The 20,256-nt window shown below is 44.3% G+C and overlaps 1 protein-coding gene across 1 annotated transcript; it reads right to left on the reverse strand.

Annotated features, from left to right (window-relative positions):
- Positions 1-18,392: 18,392 nt before the first annotated feature.
- Positions 18,393-19,937, reverse strand: LOC137411613 (uncharacterized). The gene is made up of 2 exons (XM_078771454.1): positions 19,598-19,937; positions 18,393-19,459 (listed from the first exon to the last, which is right to left on the reverse strand). The coding sequence occupies exons 1-2, from the start codon at positions 19,892-19,894 to the stop codon at positions 18,611-18,613; spliced, it is 1,146 nt and encodes a 381-aa protein (XP_078627580.1). The 5' UTR covers positions 19,895-19,937; the 3' UTR covers positions 18,393-18,610.
- Positions 19,938-20,256: the final 319 nt, after the last annotated feature.

A 20,256-nucleotide genomic window follows, 5' to 3' on the forward strand; every position in this document is an offset into this window, starting at 1 on the left:
CCCCTAACACACATTCACCCCAAACACACATCCACCCTGTTTACACATTCACCTCTAACACACATCCACCCTGTTTGCACATTCACCCCTAACACACATTCACCCCTAACACACATCCACCCTGCTTACACATTCACCCCTAACACACATCCACCCTGTTTACACATTCACCCCTAACACACATTCACCCCTAACACACATCCACCCTGTTTACACATTCACCCCGAACACACATCCACCCTGTTTACACATTCACCCCTAACACACATCCACCCTGTTTACACATCCAGCCATAACATACATTCACCCCAAACACATTCACCCCGAACACACACACACCCTGTTTACCCATTCACCCCTAACACACATTCACCCTGTTTACACATTCACCCTAACACACATCCACCCTGTTTACACATCCACCCTGTTTACACATCCACCCTGTTTACACATCCACCCTGTTTACACATCCACTCTGTTCACACATCCAGCCATAACACACATTCACCACTTTTCATCCCTCAGCCCAAATTGGGCTAAGGGGTATTGTCGTCATGGGCGTCGTACGGTCGTCCGGGCGTCCATCAACTTTTGGTTTCCGTCAATTTTAAGGAGAACGGCTTGTGCGATTAAATCCAATTTGCAGTGTGTGTTGAGGTTGAGTGGAGGAGGGTTCTTTTCGAAAATGGGCGCGCTGCGACTTTCAATAGGCCCGTCACGGTAGCCATCTTGAAATTGGTTTCTGTCAATTTCGAGCAGAACGGCTTGTCCGATTAAATCCATGTTTGCAGTGTGTGTTGGGGTTGAGTAGAGGAAGGTGCCTTTCCAAAATGGGTGCGCTGCGATTTTCAATATGGCCGCCACGGCAACCATCTTGAAATTGGTTTCCGTCAATTTCGAGCAGAACGGCTTGTCCGATTAAATCCATTTTTGCAGTGTGTGTTGGGGTTGAGTAGAGGAAGGTTCCTGGGTGCGCTGCGATTTTCAATATGGCCGCCACGGCAGCCATCTTGAAATTGGTTTCCGTAAATTTCAAGCAGAACGGCTTGTCCGATTAAATCCTTTTTGCAGTATGTGTTGGGGTTGAGTAGAGGAAGGTTCCTTTCGAAAATGGGCGCGCTGCGACTTTCAATAGGGCCGCCACGGTAGCCATCTTGAAATTGGTTTCCATCAATTTCGAGCAGAACGGCTTGTCCGATTAAATCCATGTTTGCAGTGTGTGTTGGGGCTGAGTAGAGGAAGGTGCCTTTCCAAAATGGGCGCGCTGCGATTTTCAATATGGCCGCCACGGCAACCATCTTGAAATTGGTTTCCGTCAATTTCGAGCAGAACGGCTTGTCCGATTAAATCCATTTTTGCAGTGTGTGTTGGGGTTGAGTAGAGGAAGGTTCCTGGGTGCGCTGCGATTTTCAATATGGCCGCCATGGCAGCCATCTTGAAATTGGTTTCCTTAAATTTCAAGCAGAACGGCTTGTCCGATTAAATCCCTTTTTGCAGTGTGTGTTGGGGTTGAGTAGAGGAAGGTTCCTTTCGAAAATTGGCGCGCTGCGATTTTCAATATGGCCGCCACGGCAGCCATCTTGAAATTGGTTTCCACCATGCATGGGCTGAGGGGTTACGCCCACTTTGCGGTGCTATTTATTTGATATTGGTCGCGAATGAGTTGCGCTTCCCGGGAAAGGGAATGCCCGCGACATCGTCACATATTGCGATTGGAATTAATTGAAACAAGTCTGGAGACGACGATTGTTCACGAGCGAGCGGTATTCAATGACAAAGGACGGACTATAACCGAAACAGGCCCGGACAGGCCAGGCCCGGAAATGTCAAAACGAAGGTTACTGACCTTGAAATGAGATAGAAAATAATGTATAATCAGTTATGAGGTTAGTTAGCTACACAATACTAAAAATTCGGTGAAAAATAAAATGAAAAAATATATAATATACAGACGGCATTTAATATGGAATTTTTTTTTGTGGGGTTGAACTTACTTTTCAAGATGTCTTAGAACCAAAAGTTCATTGGAATTATGTTGAAATTATTCTAGATTTTGTTAATGTGACCTTTAAAAGAAACAAAAACCACATTTGACATTTCGAAACAAATAAATTGATCCTTGAAAGTGATGTAAACTGATGTCGAACTCAATTCATGGACAGTACTGTGTTAAACTTCTGTACGTTTTCCAGAAGTATCTCTTTATTTTGCACATTAGCCAAAATTTTTTTTAACAAAAACAAAAGTTAAATTACGACTGGGATTACAGACAGTAAAATTACAGTTCAGTACTTCATGTAACCCCCACGAGCATTCAGGAGAGCACGTACACGTTGAGGCATGCTGTTCACGAGATTTGCCAAGGTTTGGACAGGAATCGCTTGCCATGCAGTGACAATAGCCTGCTGCAATTCACGCACAGAGGTCGGCTGCTGGTCCAAGTGGTCGATTTGACGCGTTAATTCTGCCCACATGTTCTCTATCGGATTCATATCTGGGGACATGGCAGGCAACTCCATATTCTCTACACCACGGTCAGCAAGAAAGTGTTGGATCATGCGAGCACGATGAGGCCGTGCATTGTCATCTTGGAAGACAAAGTTTCCTCGAAAGGCTGCTCGAGCAAATGGAAGCAATGTTTCTTCCAGAATGGACCTGTACTTGAACTGGTTCAGGTTTCCATTCAGAACAACCAGGTCAGTTTTGCCCCCTGCATGAAAAGCAGCCCAAACGGTCACCCCACCACCTCCAGCTTGGACTCTTGGCACTATACAATCTTTGTTGTAGGCTTCATGTCTGCGCACTCGGACATGGCCATCTTGACGATAGACCAGAAATCTAGACTCGTCACTGAAGATCACGTGATTCCAGTGTCCTGGCTGCCATTGACGGTGCTCTCTGGCCCACTGCAATCGGCGCTGGCGGTGTTGTCTGGTCAGACGTGGCTTTCTCAGGGGACGCCTGGCACGATAGCCTGCTTGAACCAGTCGTTGGTTGACTAGCCTTCTGGATACAGGCACATTTGTCAGTTGCTGCCACTCAGCCCTAAGCCGATTAGCTGACTTGGTACGGCCATTGCGGACTAACCGGTGCAGCTGGCGATCATCCCTCCTTGTGGTTCTGTTGGGACGTCCTGGCCTCGGTATTGGAGTAGGGACACCCCTCTGAGCATTTCGTTTCAGGATCTTTGACACCTGACCTTGAGTGATGCCATACTGCCGAGCAATAGCACGCTGTTTCATGCCGGAATTTCGTAAAGCCACCACTCCATGACAAACAGCATTGTCGAGTTGACGGACCATCTCCAGAGGAAGCGGCAATAACTTTTGGAGACGTGCAGCAGTTGTTTTCCACTAATACAGAACGCAACAACCCTTGTATACCCGACTGTGAAGCCAATCATCAAATGCACCTGTCCGTACATTTTGCCACGCCACCTGTGATATAATCCTGTTGTTGACTTCTTGCTGCGACAGACAATCAGTGACATGGTTCTTTTAACAAATAAATCACCAAAGTGTAAAAGAAACTCACCAGATTGATATACTGAGTTAAGAAAGTAAACCCAAGTCAAGAAAAAAAAAAATTCCATATTAAATGCCAAGTTTGTATATGAAAAAATGGAGAAAAAAATGAAAGAAATAATAAAATGAAAAATGAAAAAATCCAGCTCAGTGGGGCTAGACACGTGACATTGGCCTCACCAAATACCGAAACCCCTGTCAGATTCCACCAAACCCCTCGGAGAAGATGCAGCTTGAACTCGATTACTCCATAAAAAGACATCTTTTCGGTCGTGGCTCCGCCCACAATGGGCTCAATACGCCCACTCTAAGCAGGACACAACGAGATCATGATATCAACCTCCCACCCAAGTTTCATCAAGATCGGATGATATCATCGGGTAGTTATGCCTCGGACAGACAGACACACACACAGACAGATGCACACACATGACGAATATAGTGGTCACTTGAACATGACGAATATAGTGGTCACTTGATAACTCGTGAACCAACAAGTCAGGAGACGACGATGGTTCACGAGCGAGCGTTATTCAATGACAAAGGACGGACTATAACCGAAACAGGCCCGGACAGGCCAGGCCCGGAAATGTCAAAACGAAGGTTACTGACCTTGAAATGAGATAGAAAATAATGTATAATCAGTTGTGGGGTTAGTTAGCTACACAATACCGAAAATTCGGTTCGATTCCGACAACTTTTGAAACTTTGACCTTTGTGACCTTCAAAGGTCAAAGGTCGAAGATTCTGAAATTTGTTGGAAAACTTGTATTTCATGATGTATGTGATAATATAAGATCATGTACGACATTTCACCCTACCGGGAAGCGAACAATGTAATAAAACCATCAAAAATCGACTTTTCTAAATGTTGTGACCTTGTGAACTGGACCTTGGGGCGAAAATGAAAAATGGAGCTCAATGGGGCTAGACACATGAAATTGGCCTAACCAAATACCGAAACTCCTGTCAGATTCCACCAACTCCCTTGGAGAAGATGTAGCTTGAACTTGATTACCCCCTAAAAAGACATCTTTTTCGGGCGTGGCTCAGCCCACAATGGGCGCAATACGCCCACTCTATGCAGGACATAACTAGATCATGATATCAACCTCCCACCCAAGTTTCATCAAGATCGGATTATATCATCGGGTAGTTATGCTGAGGACAGACACACACACAGACAGGCAGACAGACAGACAGACAGACACAGAGACAGACACACACCCATGACGAATATAGTGGTCACTTGATAACTCGTGAACCAATTACACGACTGCTGGCATGTATAGGATTTTCTAGTGGCATTTGTAAAGTGGCGCAATTGAAAACCGATGTACCGTGTCTGTGACGCACCGCCATGACATGATGTACCGTGTCTGACGCACCGCCATGACATGATGTACCGTGTCTGTGACACACCGCCATGACACGGTGTACCGTGCCTGTGACGTCAAACTTCCTAAATAATTTGAGTTTTACACAATACAACCCTACCAATGCCTACCATAGTATGCTCCATAAAGGATGTTCCCTGCCTCAGTGCACATATTATGTGCGACTTATCTTTGACAGATCCCAAACACAAGAGTAATTGTACCCTACTCGAGCAAAATAACCAAGATAATCTTACCACATTCTAGCTCAGTGAATGGTATCACCTTACCACATTCCCTTACCTTTTTCGGTGAATGGTATCAGGGTGTTTGTATTATAATTATGTGTTCGTTTTGACTGTCTGCAACTGTACAGGATCCCAGGTCTGGTTTGGAACACCGAAGATCTTACCTTGTGTGCCTTTCTTGGGTGTTTCTTGAATAAACTTTAATGTGCATTGTGCCCTTTGGACCCTAAAGGCTTCGAGGAGAGCTGAACTCATGTAGTTTGAATACCATAGTGTTACAACAACGCCCATCCTAATCCTCTGAGCCATTTATTGTTACCTCCGCCACCAAAGGTGGATGGACGTTATGTTTTCACCTGTCTGTCTGTTTGTTACTTGCAAAATCGCAGATTTTTCAACTGTATTGGTTGGTCTTGTGCGTTATTACTTGGAATTTTTTTTTTGGACAAGTATGTTAATCACTCCAGTTTGAGTGTTTGTGTGTGTGTGAGTGTGTGTTTGCTTGTGTGTGTGTTTGTGTGTGTGTTTGTTTGTCTGTCTGTCCGCTCACTTATACTTGCCTGCAGGTCACAATTTTTAACCGATCTTCACGAAACTTTACCAAACGGTAGAGTTCGTGGTCCGACAAAATCCTATATATGTTTTAGGTCAAAAGGTCAACATAGACCAAAGGTCAACCACTTTTCCCATATTTCTAAAATCCTCAATTTTCATCCGATTGACTTGGAATATGAATAGGATTTTCACATCAGCAAACTGAATTCAACCACCAACTATGTTTGAGATCAGCATAGGCCAAAAGGTCAACATAGGCCAAAGGTCAACAACCATTTCTATTTTCTAAAATCCTCAATTTGCATCCGATTGACTTGGAATATGAATGGGATTTTCACATCAGCTAACTGAATTCAACCACCAACTATTTTTTAAATCAACATAGGCCAAATTTCTAGAATCCTCAATTTATATCCGATTAACTTGAATTTTGAGGAGGACTTGCATATCTGATCACTGAATTCAACCACCAAGTATTTTTTTTAGGTCATCATAGGCCAACAACTTATTTTAGGGATTTCGCAAGTATCGTGCTATGCACGACAGATTTCTTGTTCTTGTATGTTTGTCTGTATGTCAGTCGCCTACAGGTCACAATTTTCAACCGATCTTCACGAAACTTCACCAAGTTGTAGAGGTCGTCACAATTGAGAAGCCTATTGATTTTGAGGTCAAAGGTCATCTGGAGGTCAAATTTGTAAAATCGCCATTCTTAATCCGATTGACTTGAAAATTGAACAGCATTTGCATATTGAGTCACTCCGTTGGGAAACCAACTATTTTGAGGTCAAAACGTCAAAGGTCAAACTTCTAAAATCAACAATTTTCATCTAAAAATCATCACTTTTCATTCTATGGACCTTGAGCTTTGATCAAGATCGGCAATTTTGATCTTGATGAAATGGGCAATATGCTGGATCAATTGCAACCTTTTTTTAATGGGGGTGGGGGAAAGGGAGGGCTGGATTTTGCAAATATCGTGCTCTGCATAACGTCTTCTTCTTACTTGCAAAATCGAATATTTTTCAAGTATATTGGTTGATCTTGTGCGTTATATTCTGTCTGTTTGTTTGTTTGTTTGTCTGACCAAGTATGACCAAAATCGGTCCATACATCTCCGAGATATGGTTGCGGACGCATGCATGGACTGACAGATGAGACCCAATCCATTAGACCACGTTTCGGACTAAGTCCAACGGGGGCTAATAAGGCATGGCAGATCATTTTCTATTTCTGATTAGATTTGGAGTTCAGTTTGGAAAATGTCCACCCAGGAGAAAATGTGGCTTGTGGTGATAACCAGGAGGTTCAAGCTTTGGCCTTCTTCCAGAGGTTTATGGTGGAAGCTATTCAATTTTTATAGCTTCAAGGTCTAGGCTCGTGGAAGAGCTAAGATACAGAACAGATCAGGCCACAACATAGCAAAAGGAACAGCAGGAGAAAGGGGAAATGCCAACACCAGGAGAGAGGGAGAAAGTCGGATAATCAGGGGATGTAGGTAACGATGAGTGGTTGTGGGGAAAGCAAAGGACGAACAAGATGGATGATAAGCGTGGGGGTGGTTTAACGGGTGTAGAAAAGATCATGGCTTTGGATGGGGGATGACGCAAGATGATAGTGAACAGTTGTCTTGGAAGGTGAAGGTGAAGGTGTCAAGGTGAAGGTGAAGGTGAAGGTGAAGGTGAAGGTGTCAAGGTGAAGACCTTGAGGGAAGAATGAGATTGAAGAGGATGTAAAAGGTGGTTCTGCAGGGGGAGAAAAAGAGGAATAAATGAGTGGAGGTGAGCGGTGGTTCCGGATTTAGGCAGTTTCACCAGGTGGGGGTTGCTGGTGGATCGAGTGCGTCCTGAAGATACTTGGGGGGACAGAGCATAGAGAGGGCAGAGTAGGCTAATGGTGAAATCTCAAAAGGGGCCTTAAAATGGGTCTAACCCCTCCCCATCTTAGAACAAAACACAACCTATTGTTTCTTCAAGGGGGATGTCTGGGGAGTTAGAAAATCATGGTTGTGAATATGAAAGCATTGCACATCACTCCGAGAATCACATTTACATATATATATAATAGGTGCTGATGTTGACGCCAAGAGCCTATTTGACGTAACAGGTTTTTTGCCTTTATAGACGTCAATATTGATGCTATATGCACAAATATGGTATCAAAATGTGCAGGAAGATAAGACACACTCAATAAAATAGGATTGAGGCTTAACAAATAACTTTTATTGGATAGAAATGACAAAATGTTGAAATTAAATGCTGCAAATTCACTTCGGTTTCATCGATAAAGTGGGACAAATACATTGTAATTTCAGAAATATTAGCTTCATAGTCATAAAGTTTATGTTCAAATTTCCCCTGTTCATTCGTGTATTTAACATTATTAACCAAAATGTTAATATCAATAATACTGATAATTATACTGTTAAAATCAAATGTCACCCCCCTAATATTTTATTGAAATTCACAAATCGCAATACCGTCAAAACATCAAGTAGTGGGGCAGATAAGGTCATATATGGAAGGTATTGTGCATGGCAGTTTCAGCATATAATCTACATACCCCAAGGTTTTATTTCAGACATGGAGGCAATTTGTTTCTGACCTGTGGTGACCTTGAGAGGTCATTGACCCCAGCATTGCATGCTCCATTGACAGTTTGACCTTGATCCCTTGTTCCAAGGTCAAATCTGATGGTGGCAAATGATTCCCCATATATGATTTCCTATTAGTGCCTAATACATACCTAAATTGTCTGACCATTATTTAAAGAGTTACAGGTACTTGAAAGTAAAAGCTATAAATAACTTCGGGACATCCCCTTATGTCATGTGACTGATGACACAATCCTCTCAGCTTTCAACTGTCTCCATGTCATAAAATGCAATTGGTTTGCTATATTTCTTTCCAGATGGACTTTTCTGACAATGGTCATCACTAACCTTCTACCATGGATTTGGAAGCACTAGCTGTGAAACGTCGAAAAATCGATACGGACCATTGTATCATATGCTCCAAAACTGTTGACCCGAAAAAGGACCATGTGGTTAAGAACCCAACTGCTGATGGCTTGAATGCAATTCTAAAAGCAAGTAAGCTGAGACAAGATGATGTTTATGAAGCACTCTGGCCTTTGCAACAAGAGATTTTAAGCCTGAATCTGAAAGTGCCTTTCCATAAATCATGTCGTGCCAATTACACCAGCAAGTCAAATTTGCCTAAATGCCAATCTACCGATACTGAACAACAACCGTGTACGTCGGAGTCCATCTCTACGGAACCTTCAAGGCTCATGAGAAGTGAAACAAGCGGGTTTGACATCAGCAATGATCGTTTCATTTGTGGCAAACGGAACACTTCAAATAGAAAAAAGCTTACACAAATTTCCACAGGCATCGGACAGACCACCAGAGAAAAGGTTCTTGCAGCGGCCCACAAAAGAAAAGACGACACCATTCATATGCGAATGCTCTTGTATTCAGATTTGTTTGCCTGTGATGCCAAATACCACCGATTATGCTATGGACATTATATAACAGACCTCAACATAGCTGCTGCGCAAAACAAGTCAGGAGAGTCAGCAGCAGTTACATTACACGATGTAGCCTTTGATGAACTTAAAATTCATTTGGACCAAATTGTCTTCTCCAAAAAAAAGACTGTGACAACCCTTGCCAGTTTGAAAGCACAGTTCATCAACTATTTAGTTGAATTGGGTGCCAGTAATGCGCAGCAGTACACCGCCTGGAAATTGAAGGAACGATTAACCAAACATTGCAGTGATCAGTTGGTCTGTGTTACATTATGTGGTTGTACTGACATCGTGTGCTCCTCTTCTGTGACCTTGGGTGATGCACTAAAAAAGGCCACTGCTCTGCAAGATGCAAACGATGATGATGACTATGAAGAACTGGTTTCTACAGCACAAGCAGAACCAGTGAATGAAAACCCTATCTTGCACACTGCTGCTGGCATACTGAGGAAGCACATGGCTGACATCAAGCATGCAACTGGTGTCTATGCACCAGCTGAAGACACAAACATTGAGCAGTATGCCAAATTCATTCCAGATGCTATGTATGACTTCATTCAGTGGTGCTTCAGTGAGAAGTCATACACGAATATAACTAGCTGTAGCAACGAGGGTGTTTCAAAGAGCAACCTGAAAACGATCGCCATATGTCATGACATAATATCACAGAACCAAAATGTGTACACAGCAAAAACCCTGGACCTAGCCTTAAAAGTACATCACGAATTTGGAAGTAAGAACATCATTGACTTACTTCATTCACTGGGTCACTGTGTATCATACGACGAAGTACGGCGTTTCCTCACATCTGCTGCCATTGATCAGACAAGTAGATCAGAGGATGTTTACATACCAAAAAGACTCCAAAACCTGAGGGTCATTGATGATTATCCTATCATCGACGGCGCCATTGATAACTTTGACCAAAATGAAGCAACTTTGGATGGAAAGTCAACTACTCATGCCATGGCAGCCGTACTGTTCCACAGAGGAGTCGCCCAATGCGAAGGCCAATCCATCCCTAGACTGCCAAAGAAGTCGCTATCTGCCCCTGATAGAGTTCATCCAGGCTCTGATGTTCTAGAGAGGTACCTAATAGATAAGCTATATATTTGAATTTAGGAAATTAATGTCTGTCATAGTAGTATTAGTTGCTAATCATGAATGGTATTTTATTTATTTATTTTAGTAACTGTACTTCGGTACTTGCAGCTTATTCAGTGTTTATACTGGAAATTTGAATTTGGTAAGAAGACATTATGGTGTTGGTTTGCTTGGTTGTGGGTTTTAGCGAGCTTTTCAAAGTAGTCAACTTATCATTGTAGTTATAGATTGGTGGAATTTTGTACACATATTACTGAAACTAAATTATGTGCAATATCAATATGATGTGTCTCTTTTAGGTACAACAAACCTGCCAAACGGCCAGAGCCCCCATATATCAGCGATTCATCAATACTGAATATTGACAAACACAGCCCAGAAATCAAAACAGCCGAATGTAAAGATTAAGGGTGGAAAGTTTCTCGCAAAACAAATGATGGTAAACAATGTGTTCCATCATGGACAGCATATAATGCATTCTTATCACAGCGAAATTTGCCTGTCGCCACCACATGCTACTTACCTTTCATTCGTGCCCCTCCAACAGACCTTACTACCATCTATACAATCCTGCTTAGATTGGTCCAGATTGCTGACAAACATGAGCAACCTCACATCCTTGTCACTGCTGACCTTGCTATATACAGCAAGGCCCAACAGATCCTGTGGAACAAGCCTGCTCTTTTGGATGGAAAGCTAACAATGAGGCTTGGTGGTATGCACTTAGCCATGGCATATATAGCAAGCATTGGAAAGCTATATGGGGATGGGGGTCTCCTTCCCATGCTAGTCGACTCTGGTGTCTACGCTCCTGCAACTGCAAGGCTCATGCTTCAAGGAAAACAGGTGTCCCGAGGCAACAGGGGCATGAAGCTGGTACTGGAGGCATTGTACCGGTTATACCAGGAAGCATTTTGGGCATGGCTACAACAGCAGGATCACACAGTGCTGCAAAAAGATGACATGTGCAAGCTTGTGGGAGAAATCCAGAATGCTTTCCAGGTTGGAGACAGGGAATCGGCTCAAACACTCACCGAACAGCTGGAGGCAGAGCACATCAAAACATTACATGCACTCCAGCAAGAGTTCACAACCACTGGAAGGAGACAGTCTGCTACCTTCGTGTACTGGGACACATTCATGCAGGGAGTGGGCACCCTGCTGCGACCTCTGAGAGCAGAGCGGGATGGCTTGTTCGAGCTGCATCTCATTGCCGTCTGTGAGACTATACCTTGGTGTCGAGCTGCTGATAGAGGCAACTATATCAAATATTTGCCTGGATATCTGAATGATATGATATCACTGCAAGACAAACACCCAAAGTCCTACCAATACCTGCTAGATGGAGGATTTGTTGTCTGCAGGTCTTCTAGACGGTTCAATGCAGTTTCTAGTGACCAGGCACTTGAACAGACGATAAACCGCGAGGGGAAGAGCCAGGGAGGTGTCATCGGGTTTACCTTACGGAAAGGTGCCCTCACACGCTGGATGGTGACTAGGCACATTACTGCACAGTACTCAGAGGCCTTTAAGGAAGTGTGTGACAGCAGCAAACAAACAGCTATCAAGAACCATGCTGAGCACGGCAGGACAAGGATGGCAAGGGATGAGCAAGACGTCATCAAGATCGTGCAATACTGAGAAAGCTCGCAGAATCCATTTGACCTTGATGCGGTACCTGATGAGCTAGTAAATGTCACAACTGGACAAGTAGCATCGCAAGAAGTATCCAATGGACTGGGACATTTCCTGGAAGTTGCCCAGAAACGTAACATTACCTTTGTAGAAAAGCGTCTCCTGGTTGACAGGACCATCAGCTTCTGGGACACAGAAACACGGTCGAAGACTGTAACTTTCACCAACATGTCCAAGCCCCTAAAATCCAACAAGACAGACAAGATGATGGTGGATTCGGAAGTACTTTTCCGACGGCTGCTGGCTGTGTCAAAGCACCGTGATGTCAGCCTGGAAGAGGTGCTGACACATGAACTAGCTCCTGTGCCACCTTCTCTCTTCAATGATGACGGGACAATGCGAAAGACAAGCAAGGCAGATTTAGCTAAGAAGTTAGAATCTAATTCTGAAGAAATCCAGGTGTTGCAAGGGTCTGACCAGCATGACACTGCATTTGTCATCGATGGGATGGCGTTACTTCAGGCACTTGATGAAGCACAGTTTGACACATTTGATGATCTAGGACTTGCAGTAATGCAAAGAATTGAATCACTGTTAGCCGGTAACCTAGGAGTGGCATCAGTAACTCTGGTCTTTGATCGCTATGATGCGCAGCTCTCCATTAAGCAGCTGGAAAGAGACCGCCGTACGTGTGGAGAGACAACCCCATGCTATGTCATCAGTGGACGTCGCCGAGTTCCAAACTATAGAAAATTCCTGAAGAATGCCAAAAACAGCACTTGTTGAGTTCATCTGCGAATATTTGACACAAACTGCTCCACAGCTCCTCGGGGAACACCAGTCGATTACATTGGCAGGAGGTTTCGAAGATGGTCAGCTGGTTAAACTTGTTGAGCAAACAGGAGTTCAAGAAAAACCTGAATTGTTCAGCACCATGAGGAGGCCGACACACGGATCCTGCTACATACCATCGATCTCGCTAAATCACACTCGAGGATCATTGTTAGATGCGATGATACTGATGTATTAATTCTTCTAATATACTACTGTGGCAAGGGCATGCTCGGCAACTGCAATGTGTACATGAATGCCGGTCATTGTAGCAAAGCAACGAATCGCCAGAGGTTCATTCCTGTCAGCAGCATAACTGACAAAATTGGGCAAGACATTTCACTGTGCTTACCAGCATCCCACGCTCTTAGCGGCTGCGATAGTACCTCCTCACTCTTCAGGATAGGCAAGCGAACTGCCTACAGCAAGCTCTTGCAGAACATTGGAGACTTGCTACCACTGTCACAGCTGGGTCAGTCCAGTGATGTATCCGAGGTACTCCTCACTGCCACGAAGTATGCACTACTGCTGTATGGATCGAAGAGCAAATCGTGCCACTCTCTGGACCAGCTACGCTATGATTATGCATGCAAAAGTGATAAGGCTGCATGTCTCTTCCCACCCACCGATGATGCATTTGAACAACACGTCAGACGTGCCAATTACCAGGTGGCAATATGGGTTCACAGTCACGTAGCAAAGCCAGTTCTTTGGAAGCCTGATGGCCATGGATGGCAGCTGAGAGATAACAAACTCGAGCCCGTCATGTTCAAAAAAGAAGCGGCCCCAAAAGAGGTTCGGGATCTCACACATCTGTATTGCATGGATGAGGACTGTTCACAGACCAGAGCCTGTCAGTGCCTGAGAGCGGGGCTGACATGCACTGAATTTTGCTCCTGTAATGGTGATGGTTGCCCAAACACAGACAATTCTCTAATCTTCAGTGACAGCAGCGATGATGACAGTGACTGAACATAGTTCGACTTCATTCAGAGCATCATCAGAATGACATGTATATACTACTGCGATTTCTGGATGTTGGTAAAATATTAGGGGGGTGACGTTAGATTTAGACAATATAATGATCAGTATTATTGATATTAACATTTTGCTTAATAATGTGATATACACAAATGAACAGGGGAAATTTGAACATAAACTTTATGACTATGAAGCTAATATTTCTGAAATTACAATGTATTTGTCCCACTTTATCGATGAAACCAAAGTGAATTTGCAGCATTTAATTTCAACATTTTGTCATTTCTATCCAATAAAAGTTGTTTGTTAAGCCTCAATCCTATTTTATTGAGTGTGTCTTATCTTCCTGCACATTTTAATAACACATTTGTGCATATAGCATCAATATTGATGCCTATAAAGGCAAAAAACCTGTTACGTCAAATCGGCTTTTGGCGTCATCAGCACCTATTATATATACTAGGGCATGCCCGTACTATATATATATCTAAAATTATATCCCCCCCCTCTATTTACATGAAATGGTTTGGTCCATTCGCAAAGCCAGTAACGACCACAGAACCCCCCCCCCCCCCTCTATTTACATGAAATGGTTTGGTCCATTCCCAAAGGCAAAGCGAACGGCGAACGGCTAAATCGCCATAGTTCGGTAACTACTTGTCCGATTAATATGAAACCTTGAAAAGGCACATCCTCAGGTCCCCAGCAATATATCTGGCAATTTTAATTGAATTACTATCCGTAATGGCGCACGCGCTCACATGGCGCACGCTGGCGTAATGGCGTAATGGCGCACGCTCACATCGGCCACGCCTACGCAACAACGTGTTCTGTGATTGGCTGGCCTACCCCGCAACCTGTTCTGATTAGTTTGGTAAATAAATCGCCATAGCTCGGTAACTACTTGTCCGATTAATATGAAACCTTGAAAAGGCACATCCTCGGGTCCCCAGCAATATACCTGGCAAGTTGCAAGTATATCGGACCCGTGGTTGTCGAGAAACAGCGGTCACAGACAAACACACAGACACACAGAGATTGCTGGAATTATAGATAGATATATATATGTAAATGTGATTCTCGGAGTGATGTGCAATGCTTTCATATTCACAACCATGATTTTCTAACTCCCCAGACATCCCCATTGAATAAAAAATAGGTTGTGTTTTGTTCTAAGATGCGGAGGGGTACTCGACCAAAAGCACCCTACACCGCTCGCCTAGAGGGTGCAAGACCATAAATGAGGCGGAAGAAGACAGAGAGACCACCGACCTGTCGGAGATAGTGAAGTGATAAGTCCATATAATCAGCTTCATAGTGAGAGATTCAAATAATCTTGAAAGCGTTTCTATGGCATCAAGCTGAGCAAGATGTGAAGCAGGTGCACCGGCCCAGAGGGGAGAGCAGTACTCCATCAAGCTGCAGATGAAGGCCTTGTAGGTGGATAGGAGCTCAGGTGTGCCAAGGCAGGACTCTGCACGACAAAGGATGCCCAGTCGGCAGCTGGTTTTGGAGGCCAACTTTTAAATGTGACTTTCCCAAGAAACATCATGGCTGAGAGTGAGACCCAAGAGTTTGAGTGACAACCTCTTCGAGAGGGTTGTTGAGAAAAGTACATGGGAGGATTTGCGGAATGGTACTTTTGGAGAGAGAGAGTGATTGTGTGGGATTTCTCAGGATTGAATTTTTTTTCCAAGTGTTTGATCAGTTTGTGATTTTGTCAAGGTCTGACGAGAGGGAAGAGGCTGCGGCCTGTCTATCAGAAGGATGAGGGATGACACGGCAGAGAGTGGAGTCATCAGCAAAGAGATAAAAATGATTTTCCAGAGTCGGTGAGATATTTAATGAAGATTAGGAATAGGATGGCACCCAGAACACTGCATTGGGGCACTCAAGCCTTGACAGTGAGAGTAGAAGAAAGGATTGGTTGAGCCGTTGAGAGGCACATGTTGGCTACGGGAGTGGAGGAAGTTGGTAATCCAAGCATGGAGTTGGCCTTGGATTCCATAGGCAGACAGTTTGGAGAGCAAGGCAGGATGCCAGACTGTATCGAAAGGTCGAGATTTTCAAGAGAGACGGCCCTGATTTCATGTCTGACATTGAGGGCCTCAATCATCCATTGTTGGGAGAGTAGAAGCAGCATGTCCAAGGTAGAGTTGCCAGACTTGAATCCAAATTGATGATCTGAGATTAGGTTGTTGGATGAAAGGAATGATTTTATATCAACTGCGATGATGGATTCCATGACCTTGCTGATGAATGGAAGTAAGCTAATTGGTCTGTAGTTGAGGGGATCCGTTGTTGCACCTTTTTATGTAATGCTGGGAATGTTGGCCGATTTCCAAGCAAATGGAAGATGACCTGTGGTAAATGACAGGGTGAAAAGGACAAGAGAGGAAGTGCAAGAGCAGAGCAAGTTTTTAGGACACGCGAGCTGATGTCGTCTGGTCCAGTTGCAGAGGGGGAGTCGAGGATTGCCAGAAACGTTTCCACCTTCTCAGGTGCAAGAGACACAGAGTCCAGGAACAGTTGGGAACGACTGAGAAGGGTGAGTACAGAGAGAGGGGGAGAGAGAGGGAGAGAGAGAGAGGGGATAGGGACACAAGCGTTTGAAGCAAACAGAATCGGCATTCGGCCTTCTCAGAAGCGGAGTCGGCTGTTGTGCCATTGGAGGTGAGAGAAGGAATGGAGGGGGAGCATACTACAGAGATCGACTTGACAAGGTGCCACCCAGTTTTACAGGAGGGAGACAAGTTTAAAAGCTCATTCTTGAGATTGGACTGATGTTTTCTGGCTCTCCTAAGAATGGACACACACTTGGGATAAAAGAGGAATGAAAGAGTGAAGGTCAGCAGAGAGTCTTGATTTTGGCAGTTTCACCAGAAGAGGGTTGCTGGCAGATCTTGCGTGTCCTGTAGGAATATTTGGGGGACAGAGCACAGACAGAGCTGGGGGAGCAAGGCCGGAGAGGAGTCGGTCGAAGACAGAAAAAGACCACCAACCTGCCTGCGGTGAGAGAGAGAAAGGCTCCCAGAATCAGCTTCATCGCGGAAGATTCCAATGATTCTGAAAGCTTTGGTTTCAACAGCGTGAAGCCAAGCTACGTGTGAGGCAGGAGCACCAGCCCAGAGGGGAGAGCAGTATTCCATTGAGCTGCGGATGAAAGCTTTGTATGTGGTGAGGAGCTCAGAAGTGCCCAGGAAGGACTTCGCACGATGGAGGATGCCCAGTCGGCAACTGACATGATTACAGTTTCATTAAAAAATGCTAACAAATGAAAAAACGACAATGCCAGGTATCATTTCCAATTTATTGAAGGAATGCGCTTACAGTTTATTAAAAGTGTCTAACCAGCTTAACCATACCGCACCGTGAAGCTAAAACAAGACCGAAAGTCTAACAGCGGCGTAGCCGGGCTTGTTTGATAAATTATAATTTATAATATAAATTATAAAGATAAACAACTAAATTATAATTTAGTTGAAGAGGATTGTATTACCTGGGTGGAGATACCAGTTAGCAAATAATGTGAGTATTAAATTATTTTGAAGTACTCCAAGTCTCTAAGCTGTGTGTCACCATGGAAGTGAAGAGATTACATTGAGACTGGTTTATTCTATGTTTGTCAATTAGTCAACACAATCAAAGTGACCTCGGCACCATCCCGACACACACCACTGTGTATGTTACGGAATGAGGTGTTTTACTGCGGCTGGAGTCCAAATCCTGCCACCAACCTTCTTGAGAGAGGACCCAGTGAGTTGGTGCTCATTTTGCCGACCTGGGAAGGATGACAGGTTGAGTCAACCCCACCTGGTGTTAATTCAACAGCTGACCAGGATTCAAACTCTGGACCGAGGATCCCAAGCCCTCCACCCTAACCGTTAAGCCAACACCAGGCAAAGGGTGGCTGGAGGTAGTCATAAGAAATGCTTCAATGTTTGAAGAGCTCTTAATCAAAGTTTTATTATATATGACCTTGGGGGCATACACCCCTTCCTGTCCCCCATCATATATCATCACCCTGTTGTCATAATTCCAGTTCCCCCCAATCATTAAGTGTGATAATTTGCCCAAACCAGGTAAATGACATAATATATGAATGTTCCCTAAAGTGTATTGAAAGAAACATAACTGGCAAAGCCAAATGGCATTACATTCTACCTTTCAGTAATTGTCAGCTATAAAACTCACCAAATATGGAGGATAAATATGTGAGGGACATACATACATACGTACATACGGAGAGACAAACACTGTTCTAGACAGCTTTTCCCGATGGGCTATGCCGTAAAAATTATGCCATTGTAGTGGTTACCTTATTAGTCTAGTAGGAAGACTAGGTCCCCCTGCACCCCCCGGAGATATACTTCTAATCAGTGTTTCTAGATTGGAAAAAATGTGTAGAAAATGACTAGCTATGGCCCCAAGCTGAAAAAATGTCCCACATACCATTTTTATGCAAATTACTGCTGCCATTATCAAAAAAACGATTTTTGACATATCTCAGCCAATATTGCAGATAATTGAAAAAATAAGGTGTCTAGACTCATGTTTTGACGGGTGTAGATCATGATAGAACTATTCATAACAAGATCACCTGTGTCTATGGTTTGCTAGTATGCTAATTAGTGCTTTATTTACAAAATAATCACAGTTTTACGAAATAATAGACTCATATTAAGGTCCGTCTACACAGACGTTAACACAAAGTTTTATTTTTCTAAATATTACAACTGTCAAAATAGTCCTAGCACTCAATGTGACCACTCTTCTCTTGCTTGTTTTAGATAAACATCATTAGCATTAGTGATTCTACACTGAGTCAGTCATCATCATTTTCATCGAAATCGTCAGAGTCAAACTCTTCTTCTCCTTCCTCTTCCTCCTCCTCTTCGTGCTCTCCTGTGTTCAGAAGATCCACCAGTGAGGTTGGTAGGATGGGACCACTGGACCACATTGGTTTCAACAGTCCTTCATCAGTCCTTATCCATCCTTGCTCCTCATAAGGTTTTGGCTTTTCGATGATAGGTTGATCGGCTCTTTTGTACAATGCTACGCGGTGGTTCACACGCTGGATGTGCGGCTTCAGGGCAGACTGGCATGGAGGAAGGCGAGCCAGATCAACCTTGGACTTGGATGTGAGGGTCTTGTCCTCTCCCACCATTTTTCGTAGCAGCTTGGCACGGACAATGTCCACTGATGACTCGCGACTCTGGCCGTACATCACACAGGTGAATTTTTCTAACTGCCTCTCCACCTCAGGGTTGGCATCCCAGTTGTCACCCAGTTCACCGAATGCCCTGTGAAACCTGGGATTCTTCTCCAGCTTTTTCAAGGGCCCGACTTTTCCCTTCCCTTTGAAGGCACTGGTGCAGTCTTCTCCGCTGAACACATAGTACCCCAGGAGAGTGGCACAGTAGTCCTCTCCCAGGGATTCTGCCAGCTCAGAGACGTTGACAAGTTGGCGATGCTTCCCTGACCCTGTATCCAGGTACACCGTCAGCTTGATGTTGTGGGCATGGTGGAGCAGGATCAGGAGGATGTCTGTGTCCGGTGTTCTGACTACAGCGTTCTTGTATCCGATGGTAGCAGCATGATGGAGGTACAGAACCACCCTGGTATCAGTCTCTTCCTGGTTGCTGTAGATCGTGGGGAGTTCACGTACCTCGACCTGAAACACAAAAAGGCACCGCATTTCAATCACCAGTCACTGCCAGTTTCAGATCTAGACAAACATCACAGGTAATCACCTTTTTTTCAGGAAAAATTACAAATTGAATCGCCATTCACGAAGGGCTTTCAATTTTACCTTGCCATTCGTTGAGGCAAGTTGGTGGGCCTTCCCCTCCACGATCAGCACAGCCATCTCTGTTCTCTCCAGCCTGGTAGCTGCCTCTTGTCCACTCCACACTTTCAGAAGAAGCTGGCACATCTGCTTTTTGTTGTCGTCATTTGCAAGGAACATTTTGAAGTCATATGGCTTCCTGGTTGCTGGTCCAGCCAGAATGATCTTCTCTGAGCTGCCCCGCCTCAGCCTTTCCTGCGCTTTGATTGACTCAGGATGGTAACTGTCAGTGGAGAACAGAAAGTGCTGCTTGGCCACCATCTGATCAAGCACCTGCAAGCATATCTCACCACATGTTGGGGGAACTTTGGTCTTTGGTCTTTGGTCTCAAGCATCTTTGGTCTCAACTTTCTCACAAAATATACACTCTGGCGGGAAGATGGGTTCAGCAGAACCTCCTGGTTTACGAGGAGAGTGATGCCATGATGAGGTTGATGGCCCTGGTTCTGTATCATCTCCCAGACGATGAAAGTGGCGGACAAAGTGCTTATAACACTTGCTGTGATATCCTACTCTTTCTAGGTCATCAGGAAGAGTTGCCGGGATCTGATCACATACTGATTGCATACGACATGGGGAGTCATGCGGTTGGTTGAGACGTCTATCCCGGATCTTTTGAAGCA

The sequence above is a fragment of the Myxine glutinosa genome, chromosome 2, assembly GCF_964187855.1.
Source record: "Myxine glutinosa chromosome 2, kmMyxGlut1.1, whole genome shotgun sequence".
In the NCBI taxonomy this organism is placed as follows: Eukaryota; Metazoa; Chordata; class Myxini; order Myxiniformes; family Myxinidae; genus Myxine; species Myxine glutinosa.

Excerpts from the sequence above, each read along its gene's own strand:
- LOC137411613 (XM_078771454.1), bottom strand. The coding sequence starts at position 19,894 with ATGGTGGCCAAGCAGCACTTTCTGTTCTCCACTGACAGTTACCATCCT. Across the intron at positions 19,460-19,597 it reads TTGCCTCAACGAATGGCAAG|GTCGAGGTACGTGAACTCCC; the intron begins GTAAAATTGAAA and ends TTTGTGTTTCAG.